This window comes from Terrapene carolina, unplaced genomic scaffold (assembly GCF_002925995.2).
Source record: "Terrapene carolina triunguis isolate 2854851 unplaced genomic scaffold, T_m_triunguis-2.0 Scaffold18, whole genome shotgun sequence".
Classification (NCBI taxonomy): domain Eukaryota; kingdom Metazoa; phylum Chordata; order Testudines; family Emydidae; genus Terrapene; species Terrapene triunguis.
The window spans coordinates 3,214,929-3,226,388 of NW_020664369.1; the positions used below are offsets into that span (position 1 = coordinate 3,214,929).

General features: G+C 42.7%; 1 protein-coding gene across 2 annotated transcripts in view; it reads left to right on the forward strand.

The window, feature by feature from the left end:
- The window catches only part of LOC113405086 (ecto-NOX disulfide-thiol exchanger 1), a 487,391-nt gene extending 485,822 nt beyond the window's left edge, over positions 1-1,569 (forward strand). For both annotated transcript variants that reach the window (XM_026654602.1, XM_026654624.1), the window contains one exon: positions 641-1,569. In XM_026654602.1, coding sequence (XP_026510387.1) covers positions 641-772 — 132 coding nt within the window. In that variant the 3' untranslated portion in view covers positions 773-1,569. The remainder of the gene's footprint in view (positions 1-640) is intronic.
- Positions 1,570-11,460: the final 9,891 nt, after the last annotated feature.

Below are 11,460 nucleotides of genomic sequence, written 5' to 3' on the forward strand. Positions count from 1 at the left end.
CCCCTAGTAACATTTCTTCCAGAATCAGAGGGGTAGCCGTGTTAGTCTGAATCTGTAAAAAGCAACAGAGGGTCCCGTGGCACCTTTAAGACTAACAGAAGTATTGGGAGCATAAGCTTTCGTGGGTAAGAACCTCACTTCTTCAGATGCAATTTCTTCCAGAATTGAATTTCTGAGAAATGTCTAAAAGGAGTAGGAGGCAACTGAACTAGGACAAGAAGCAATGGGCTTAATCTGCAGCAAGGGAGATTTAGATATTCGGAAAAACTTTCTAACTACAAGGGTAGTTTTGCTCTGGAATAGGCTGGTGGAATCCCCTCACTGGAAGTTGAAGAACAGGTTGGATAAACACCTGTCTGGGATGGTCTAGGTTTCCTTGGTCCTGCCTCAGCGCAGGGAGCTGGACTTGATGACCTCCTGAGGTCCCTTCCAGCCCTACATTTCAATGATTCTATACCATGGTGGGAATATGGATCTATCTGTAGATGCCATAAAATATTATAAACTCCCAAAAAGAAATGCTGGGATTTTTAGTTGACCTAGAAAATGTTTCTTCTACCTGTATTCTCTACATTTCCTATTTCTTAAATATAACCCAATTGTTTCTCACTGTAGTTTTGCTTTTCCCTCTCTTTCACAGATCTCTGCAAATGAAATAGAAATGCTTTTGATGAGATTGCCACGCATGTTTAAACAAGAGTTCACTGGTGTAGGAGCAACATTGGAAAAGAGGTGGAAGTTTTGTGCCTTTGAAGGAATTAAAACTACCTGACTGTGAATAGTAAAGAAGTATACAGAAGAAGAATTCCTAAAGCATGGCAGGGTTACAAAGTATTAAAGTATGAAATTTGGTTTTGGCACACAGAAGTACGTTTTCAGAGTTATCCAAGCCTAATTTTAGTTACATTTGTGACGTTCTCTTGTGAGTGGAAATGTGGTTGTGCACCAGTTCCTAAAAATAAAAATATAAAATATTTTAAAATGTGACACATCTGTTTCCTATGAAAACTGAAGAAAGATACCACAGTCAAAACGATGTCAAGATATTAACGTGCTACATCTAAGAATAGCTCACTGAGCAAATGGATAAGGGAAAAGATTGCCTAGTTATGGTTGCTAAGCTACAGCAATGTATATGTAATATATAGCAGAAATCATTACGTTATGTTCCTGAAAGTCTTTCCGTTAAGTAAGTAATTGTACAGTGAGAAAAATTATACCAAAAGAAAACTTGAAGATGTGTCTGAACAGTTATTGTCTTTTGTAAATTAAGTTATATGCTGTTCCAGGGATTTTTGCCTTATTGAAAGAGGCCTGAAAATGTGATTGGACTTCTCGAGAATGCTTTATCAAGAATATTATTTTTCTAATGTAACTATTCTTCATTATAAGTTCCTTTAACATGGATTGCATATCAATTTTCATAAATATGTAAATAAAAAGGAAACCAGTGTTACTGTATTGTATTTGGTATGTAACATTCAGGTTTATGCATCAAAATAAATATTCAGTTCATTACTGTTAAGGATTTTATAGCAAATATATTAATTTTTTTTCAATAAATATGACTTCTACCATATTGTTTTTACAAGTTGTTCTTCTGATGTTTCTGAATTGTTACAAATCCAAAAGGTGTCTGTTCGTGTTTGCCCTCCTTCCACCAAAACCAGCTACAGGTCTGTCGCATCTTACGCTGGGGTTACGTTCCACAGTCAGCGCGTAAAGCGAAAATCGCCTATAGTCAAAATTACATTGAGTGTAATGGCAGGCAGAATCACCCACACTACAGGTACAGTATTAAAATTGATATTTTTCTCTTTTTTTTTTGCCGACCACGTAAAGCTGAAATCGCGCATGTTAAATGCGTGTAAGATGCGACAGACCTGTATTACAAGCCTCCTGATGAAATGTATTGAGTACTGTATCAAAGAAGAGACTGTAATATTAGCTTAAATCAAAGGAATTAAAATTAGCACCAGAGGAATCTCCAAGGTGAAGATTGTGCTTTTACAAACTGAACAGATTTCATTTTGTTTTAAACATATCGAGCCAAGCAGCAAGGTATTTAAACAAACAAAAGCAAAGACATAAATTTCACATTTTGCTGTGTTTTGCTGGGCAGCTACAATGCAACCAATTAGTCACTCTTTCTAACTCCAGTCCTGGTCAATCCTTTTGCGCTGTCAGCCGCATAAGGAACTAAGGAATTCACATTTGGTGGTACCCCTTAAATATTCAAATAGAAAAGTAGGGATTTTTTCCTCATTACCATTTTTGGAATCTGCTTTAAAATTCACAGTATTTAGAAGCCAGCATGAGGCCTTGCACTATGTGTGTGTGTGTATTGCACAATGTGCACGTACATAAAACTCAAGTAAGGAGAATACTGCAGAAATCACATCGCGAGAGAGATGCCTTGAAGATCCACTGCTATACAACATGCTTTCGTGCAGAGCTATATAAACGGTAGGAAAGTCCTCTCAAAACCATGGCCCTAAATGGGCAGAAGAAGAGGCTGTGACTGAAGTGGTTAAAATCGATCTCAAAAGAGCTCAAAATCTCTGACCCTTGTAATCTACAACAACAAATGTGACAAAGTACAACAGATTCAGGAAGTATCCAGTTGTAGATATATGCTGAGATCATTTTCATTGCTTGATTCCAATAAATAATTGAGTCAAATATAGTTAGCCATAAAGAAACTACCATATATGTTTGTTAGCAACTACTGCTCTGGATAATCAGCATCTGTTGTAGGATTGTAATACATAAATACTAAATTAAATATTATTTGTATGGAAAAGAAAAACAGAATCAGCAGATATATTGTCAGAGAAAATTCTACTCTCCACTGAAATATGCAAATGTGTTTTAGAGAATGTACACTTACAGTTGCTAAAGTTACAGTATTAAGGCAAGTGACTCAGGTGAGTCTAGTAAATATAAACTCGTAATGGTCATGAAACTTAACTACTCTAATCCAAACGTCAATTCTTTCTGCACTTGCACGAACAGATGTATGAATAATGCATATGAAAGTTTGTTATATCTGCCAGTTCTTATATAATAAAAATACAATGGTACCACATAGTGCAATTTACTTGCCGTTTGGGGCACCAGCCTCAGAAGTAAATTGCAGATGTTCTACAGTAGAAAGTTGTATTTTATGTTCTGCAAAAGTTCACATGTTTAGCCATGTATTTGGATTTACTACAACACTTAGCACACGCTCCATAGTGAAATTCAACCCTACAGAGAGGGCCAGTAGGTGAACTACATCCCACTTGAGATCTTACGTTATAAATATGCTTTGTGCCAGCCCTGTGTGCAAGTGTGAATGTTATCCTTGGTACTGGAGGCAGAGTAGAAAGTGCACACTTTAAAATGAAGTGCATTTTACACTAACAAAGTATTGTTGTTTACTGAAAACTGTATTATCCCCTGCCACAATTTTTTTTTCTAATGTAAACTCATGCGCTGTTGCACATAGTGAAACCCAATTGTGTATCTCAGACTAAACTTGCATATTCTCAATTCCCATACCATCATACTCACTTAGGAATAGCTAGGCTCAGATTTAGTGAACATCCCATACAAAGCCACACTACATTTGGTTTTCATGTACAGTAAATTTTATGCAGTCTAAAGCTGAAAACACTTATGTAAAAGCATTTGAGAGTATTTAACTCGAAACTGTAGTCATGTAAATTTTTTCCCTTTAATAGTTTTGAGCATAAAGATTTCTATAGTAAAAATGCCCGGTGCTGATCTTTTTGTACTTCCATTAATATCCCTGGTCAGCTGTATGACTGGTGCTTATTTATCATATACACCTCTACCCCGATATAACGTGACCCGATATAACACGAATTTGGATATAACGCGGTAAAGCAGCGCTACGAGGGGGCGGGGCTGCACGCTCCAGCGGATCAAAGCAAGTTCGATATAACGCGGTTTCACCTATAATGAGATAAGATTTTTGGGCTCCCGAGGACAGCGTTATATCGGGGTAGAAGTGTACTATCCTTCTAATGCAGGGGTGGGCAAACTTTTTGACCCGAGGGCCACGTTGGTGTTGCAAAACTGTATGGAAGGCAGGGTAGGGAAGGCTGTGCCTCCCCAAACAGCCTGGCCCCCGCCCCCTATCCAACCGCTCCCACTTCCCGCCCCCTGACTGTCCCCCCTCAGAACCCCTGACCCATTCAACCCCCTCGCTCCTTGTCCCCTAACCGCCCCCTCCCAGGACCCCCCCGCCCCTAACTGCCCCCAGGACCCCACCCCCTATCCAACCCCCCTGCTCCCATTCCCCTGACTGCTCTGACCCCTATCCACACCCCAGCCCCCTGACAGGCCTCCCCGGGACTCCCACACTTATCCAGACCCCCCCCCCCATCCCCTGACCGCCCCCCCACAACCTCCGCCCCATCTAACCGCCCCCTGTGCCCTGACTGCCCCTCGGGGCCCCCCCGCCCCTTATCCAACCCCCCGGCCCCCTTACCATGCCGCTCAGAGCAGCATGTCTGGCAGCTGCGCTGCCCAGTCGGAGCCAGACACGCTGCCGCGCTGCTCGGCAGGAGTGCGCAACCCCGCCACTCAGAGCGCTGCCCGCGCAGCGGTGGGGGTAAGGGAACAGCGGGGAAGGGCCTGGGGGCTAGCCTTCCCGGCCGGGCGCTCAAGGGCCAGGCAGGAGGGTCCCGCAGGCCACATCTGGCCCGTGGGCCGTAGTTTGCCCACCTCTGTTCTAATGCCTGAAATGGGAGTGTCACAGATGCATCTAGTTGTCTGATAGCTTGTTGCATATGTGGCTTTTACCAGCTATTTTCTATGCAGTAGCATAACAGCTGCTTTTTTTCTCTTTCATTGTGCACAACAGTGTGGGGATGAATACCTATATTGCCCTAATTTTGTCCCCTAAAGGCTAGCTTCACAAAGGGGACTTTGGCATTGCAATGCCTAACTTTTAGGCACCCTGCCACCTAGTGGCATTCACAACCCTGAGCTAAGCAGCCAGGCTCCTGTACAATGCATGGGCAGAGTTAAGCACCTAAAAATGGGATTCACAGACATCAGCAAGCTGAACGGGCTGCTGCTTAAGCTAGCCCATAGGAAATGCCATGTTCCTCAAATGGAGTTAAGGTGCCTAACTGCGGCTGGAACACTCCCTCCATTCAGCATTCTCAGCCATGAACTCGCTCTCCTAGACTTTGGCAGCTAAGCCAGGTCAGTCCTTTCTCATAAAAAAGCACAGAGGAAAGAGGAAAGTTATTGTGATGGTTCTTGGGGTACCCAGAACTGTGAGTCACCCTGTGACCCCTCCCCCCCCACACACACACACTCACAAAACCATGAGGGACAGTGGCTTGTGCTTAGTTGGGTGTCAGCTCCCTAACACTGCCAGCCCCTCAAGCACTCTCTTCTGGGCTTCACCAGCCCTTACTTTGTCTTGCAGGCTACCAGTAGGTTCACTCCAATCCCCGAGTCCCTTTGAAGCGTTCCCCTGTGATAACTGGCCCCTGCCTTTGGCTTCTCACAGAACTAACAAGCTTTCTGTTCCTAAAGGCCCAGTATACAGACCAGATTGTAAGATTCAGCTCAGGATCAGCACGTCGCTTAACACCACAGCACTGAGCTATACTTATAGTGCAAACAAGAAAAAATGTATTATCAAAGTCTAGCGACTCAGAAGATAGGAAGGATATTGGAAACAAATGGTTACATATCAAACAACATCATAACACACTTTTCTAGCGACTAAGCCGGTTAACGTCCTAAAGAAGATTAGCTCATCCAAAGTCCTTTGCCATGTTTTCAATCAAGGTTGGCCGAGATCCCAAGGAATCTATTTTATGAATCTACTTCCTAGGTGCTGGATGGGCGGAGGGAGGGGGGTCTTTTTGGCTGGCTACATATACCCCCAAAGTTTGTTGTCTGTACTCAGAGACAGGATAACCTCCAAAGTTTGTTTTTCATATGTGCTATTTCCCTTTGATTTCAGAGCTCTTTGTTAACATCTGACTTTGTATGTAAATGGGCATTCGTTATGTTTAGCTTGCAATGCTTCATTTACATCCCACCACAGAGCTATACCGATCTTATCTCCTTCCCGGAGGGAAACCTGTTTTTCACCTGTGCCTTGATACAGACCTTCAAACATATCTGCAGTATATATATATACCTAACTCTTTCCATAGTATCTGTACATACATTTCACAATAATAACAATGAGCAGGGTGACCCCCTCCCTCGCAGTTTCCATTTAAGACCTCACATGATATTCTTTGGTCAACCAGAACGTTCATACCAGAATCAGGACATTCCTGTTAACCCCTTGCCAGCTGGCATTAAGAGGTACTTGGGTCACAGTGGTGGTGAATCCCTCCCCCCCAATTTATACCTAATAGTTTGAGTACTCACTGGGATGTGGGAGACATCGGTTCAAATACTGCTCTGCCTGATTGGCCTATGGGGCTCGAGCTTAGGGGCTGTTTAAGTGCAGTGTAAATGTTCAGTCTTGGGCTGCGGCCTGGGCTCTGGGACCTTCCCACCTCGCAGGGTCCAAGAGCCTGGGCTGTAGCCTGAGCCCAAATGTCTACACTGCAAATAAACTGCCCCTCAGTCCAAGCCCTGTGAGCCTGTGTCAGCTGGCATGGGCCAGCTGCAGGCGTTTAACTGCATTTTACTCATACCCATAATGTACTTGGATTTTTCACAAGGTCCATCACCAAATGCTCTTAAGCAAAGTAAGCAGTCATGGGATAAGAGGGAAGGTCCTCTCATGGATCAATATCTGCTTAAAAGATAAGAACCAACGGGTAAGAATAAATGGTCCGTTTTCACAATGGAGCGAGGTAAACAGAGGGGGCCCCACAGGATCTGTATTGGGACCTGTGCTGTTCAATATATTCAGCAATGATCTGCAAAAGGGAATGAACGGGGAAGTGGCAAAGTTTGCAGCTGATACAAAATTATTCAATAGTTAAGTCCAAAGCTGACTGCAAAGAGAGGCATCTCACTAAACTGGGTGATTGGACAGGAAAATGGCAGATGAAATTCAGCATTGATAAGTGAAAAGTGATGTACATTGGAAAAAATAATCCCAACTACACATATATAATGATGGGTTCTAGATCAGTAGTTCTCAAAGCCGGTCCGCCGCTTGTTAAGGGAAAGCCCCTGGCGGGCCAGGCCGGTTTGTTTACCTGCCGCGTCCGCAGGTTCAGCCAATCGCGGCTCCCACTGGCCGCGGTTTGCCACTTCAGGCCAATGGGGGCTGCGGGAAGCAACGCGGGCCGAGGGATGTGCTGGCCACCCTTCCCCTCGGCCGAACCTGCGGATGCGGCAGGTAAACAAACCAGCCCGGCCCGCCAGGGGCTTTCCCTGAACAAGCAGCAGACCAGCTTTGAGAACCACTGTTCTATATTAACAGTTACCACACAAGAAAGAGCTCTTAGTGTCACTTTTGCCAGTGCTCTGAAAACTTCAGTTCAACTCACAGCCTCAGTCAAAAAGGCTAACAGAATGTTAGGAACTATTAGGAAAGGGACAGACAGTCAGAAAATATAATAATGCCCCTAGATACATCCATGCAATTACCCTCATAAGTGCCTGAGCTCTACTACCGATGCTAGCATAGGTTTGCCTTCTTATAGGAATGATTTCCCATCATGCCTTGCGGTGGGGAGGGTATTAGTCCTTTAAATCCAGCAGAAAGAGCACACTCCAGTTCTAATATAACCAATTTGCAACTGGTTGCTGCATTTTTCCTTTCTTCCAGCTGGTAAGTGCTCCTTCTCCTTTTTATGTTTTCATGTTCATAGCATTTAAGTGCAGAAGATCAACTAGTTTGACCTCCTGTATATCATAGGCCATTAAATTTCACCCATTTACCTCTGTATTGAGCACAGTAACTTGTGTTTCACTAGAGCATAACCTGAGTTTGGATAAAGCATATATTCCAGAAAGCCATCAAGAGCTGGAGAATCCACCACTTCCCTTGGTAGGCGGTTCCAGCAGGTAATCATCCTCACCCTAAAAAAATTGTGTCTAATTTCTAATTGGAATTTGTCTCGCTTCAGTTTCCAGCCACTTGTTCCTCTTATGCCTTTCTCTGCTAGATTAAAGAGCCTTTACTTACGCACTCTAATCAAGTCACCCCTCACTCTTCTTTTTGATTAAATAAATTGAGCTCTTTAAGACTTTTCACTGTAAAGCATTTTCTCCAGCCCTCAAATCATTTTTGTGGCTCTTTTCTGGCCCCTTTCCAATTTTTCAACATCATTTTAAAAATATGGACACCAGATCTGTACTCAGTATATCACCAATGCGTTATTGAGGTAAAAACCCATCTCCTTACTCATGGTTCTGTCTCTTATTCTTAAGAAACTAGCATCTTTTCACAAATGTCAATAGTGTAATTCAGAGAAATAGCTATTAGGTCATCTAGTGTATTTGACCGAGCGTACATGATTCCTCTGAACAATATGCATGTGTAGACTGAATTTCTACTGAAGCCAATGTTAGTTTTGCCTGTGTAAAGGCTCAGAATGGCCTTCAGGATTTGTACTCTATTAAAAGGGCTAGAGAATGGCATGATATTTTCAGTTACATAGGCCAAGAAAGGGGTAATTGAATCTTGTGCATCAGAGAATATTGGTTGGTCATCTCAGGTACTACTAGGAATGAAATAGCACAAGCCTTATCTAGGCTAGGGTTAAAATGTTTGTTTTAGCACATGTCAGTTAACGCATTCCAATTAACGCCTTTTAAAAGTCTTATGTAAACAAGGCACACTGCCTTTAACTCATGCTAAGTGGGTTGTGTTAAGCCCTATGGTGTTAAAGTCTAGACTGCCTTGTCTACATTAGCATTTCAAAACTTGTTCTTTAGAACAAGTTAGCTAAGGGATTGTTTATAAAGGGAAGTTATTCTGGAATGGGGTAGAGTTTGAATTTAAAGTACTATAGCTGTCCGGAAATAAGAGTGTCCACATGGGGAACTCTTCCAGAAGGTCCATGGTAGAATAGTTACTCTGGAATAGTTGTGCTGGTCAGTTTCCCCATGTAGACAAACCCTAATAAATTCTAGCTAGCACCCCTTGAAATACAAGTCTGGACAAAGTCACACACATCCTATACAGCATTATACAGTTAGCCAGGTCTGATAGGCTGTTCCACTGAAAGCCCATTCTAGTGTGAGAAATCTTATGCTGAAAATTTTACAGATTGGTCCCACGAGTGGTTTACTTCTTATTCCCTGCTGAGTATATTTGATTTTCTTTCCTTTTTGGGGGAGGAGGAAGGAGAACTCCTACACTTTATAGTGCTGATTGCTGATGTTAAAAGCCTATTCACATGCCACAAGAGAGAACATAGAACAGTCAATGTAAGAGGAAAGGAAGCACAGCAGTGAAACACCAGAAAATGGGATTAAAAATAGAGACCAGAGGGAATTTGTCAGAATCCTGGAACTCTGTCCAAAAAGAAAACAAAAACTACAGCCAAATGAGGTCAACTCTGAAGCCTGCAATGAACTAAAAGGGGCCAGGAGAGTAGACTTTTTCCCTTGATAACATTTCTTACAAAGTATATCTGTATTGACTAAATTTGTGTGTGTTTCTCTCCATATGTGTGCACTGGGTACTATTTATAAATTAAATTTAATTCAGCAACTATGGCTCAGTTCCTCAAAGGTATTTAGGCACCTAACTCCATTGTAATCAATGGGAGTTTGTTGCCTAAATGCCTCTGAGGGTCTGGCCTTTGTATGATTCCTCCCAAACTTGAATATTCCAAAAACTTTCCAGAGTTAGCCCCATCCCAGAGATGAACAGATCTGCATAGCTTCCAATACACAGGCAGCTGCTGTTGTAAGAAAACCCAACGATTCTATAGTTCTTTGCTAGGTTCAGGTGATACTTTGTTAATATAATAAAAAAATTTCTTTTGCGAAGGTTAGTAAATGAATAAATCGCTCACCTAAGAGAGTGACTAGTAGCCAGATATTCAGTCAGGGCTTGTACAAGTATCTCACAGCTTTTCCAGTGCTCATCCTTTATGAGTTGCTGTTCCTTGACCAGACAGTCTGAAAGTGGCAATGTTCTCATGCACATAAATGTGGTTGGGTGGAGACAGGGCCGGCGCAACCCATTAGGCGACCAATTTGGGGGGCGGCGACAGCGGCAGCATTTCGGCGGCGGGACCTTCCGCCACCTAGGGCGGCAGAAAAGCTGGCGGCGCTCCTGGGTGGAGACAATCAAACTCATTTGTGATCAGATCAGCATTTGACCTCTGGTCTCCGGTGACAAATGACTAGTGGATTATTGTACCATATCAGTAGTCCTAGACCCACTTGCCCTCTGTTGAATTGTTTATCGGGATTGCCTATCCAAAGAACAAAGTAGGAATTGTTTAATGAGGAGATATAGCAAAGTCTATTAAACACAGTAAAACACATTGATAAAAATGAAGCCAGATGGTGGCTGAGCAGCGGGGATTTTTCTAAAGTGAATTTACTGCTTCTGACAGATCCCGGATTGACGGCCCTGTTACCCACCCAGTTACTGTTTACCCACAAAATAGGATAGGCAACAGCAGTGCAAGATTCTAACACTGCCCCAGCCAAGACATGCAGCCATCACTTGTAGTGATGAGACAGTCATCTTCTTTCTAGGCCCATTAAATCTTTACCCAATTTGAGCAAATTACAGACCAGGGAGCCATTTGTATACACTTTGCACTGCTTTGATGCCATAGAACATCTGTGAGTTATAACTCTTAGTCACAATCAATCAGGGCTAGATTTGAACCAGCAACCTACAAATGTATCACTCATAAGGCTATCATCAGTCTCCTGAGCCATCCAGCAGCAGTTTTCTTTCAAGCACAAGAATTCCAGGTGATGAGGCAAATTTACTGGTGCACTTCAGAAATGACCTTAAATGTTTTGGAGAAATTTTGTTTGGGGAAAAAAAAAGCCCCACTCCATTAAAAGAAGGAAAAGAGAGGTTCCCCCACAATAACACTATTTTTCACAGCATTTCTATAGTCTAAAGAAAAACCTCTCTAGTTCACAACCTTCAGAGACATTCCTAAAACACAAGCTAGCACAGAGAACTAGAAGGGCAATCCAAAATTGTATGTACGTCTTTTCTTGCAGCTCACCCCTTCCCCTCAACTGACCTTAGAAAAGAGTAAAATATGTACAACTTGGCTATGTGACAGCAAAGGGTGGGGATATGATGCCATGACATGTATGTTGGGGAGGATGAAAATCAACTTAAGGTTCACAGTCATTTGCAAATATTTTTGGAGAACTTGGTTTGAGTTGCCAGTCAAGCTCTAGAGTTTTGGGAAGCCATACTCCATGGCCTGGCATCATATCAACCAAGACCAGGCACAATTTGGCATTTTTGGCTTACACTTTGAGTTTTGGTGGGTTCATTAAATCGAAAATTCAAAGCAA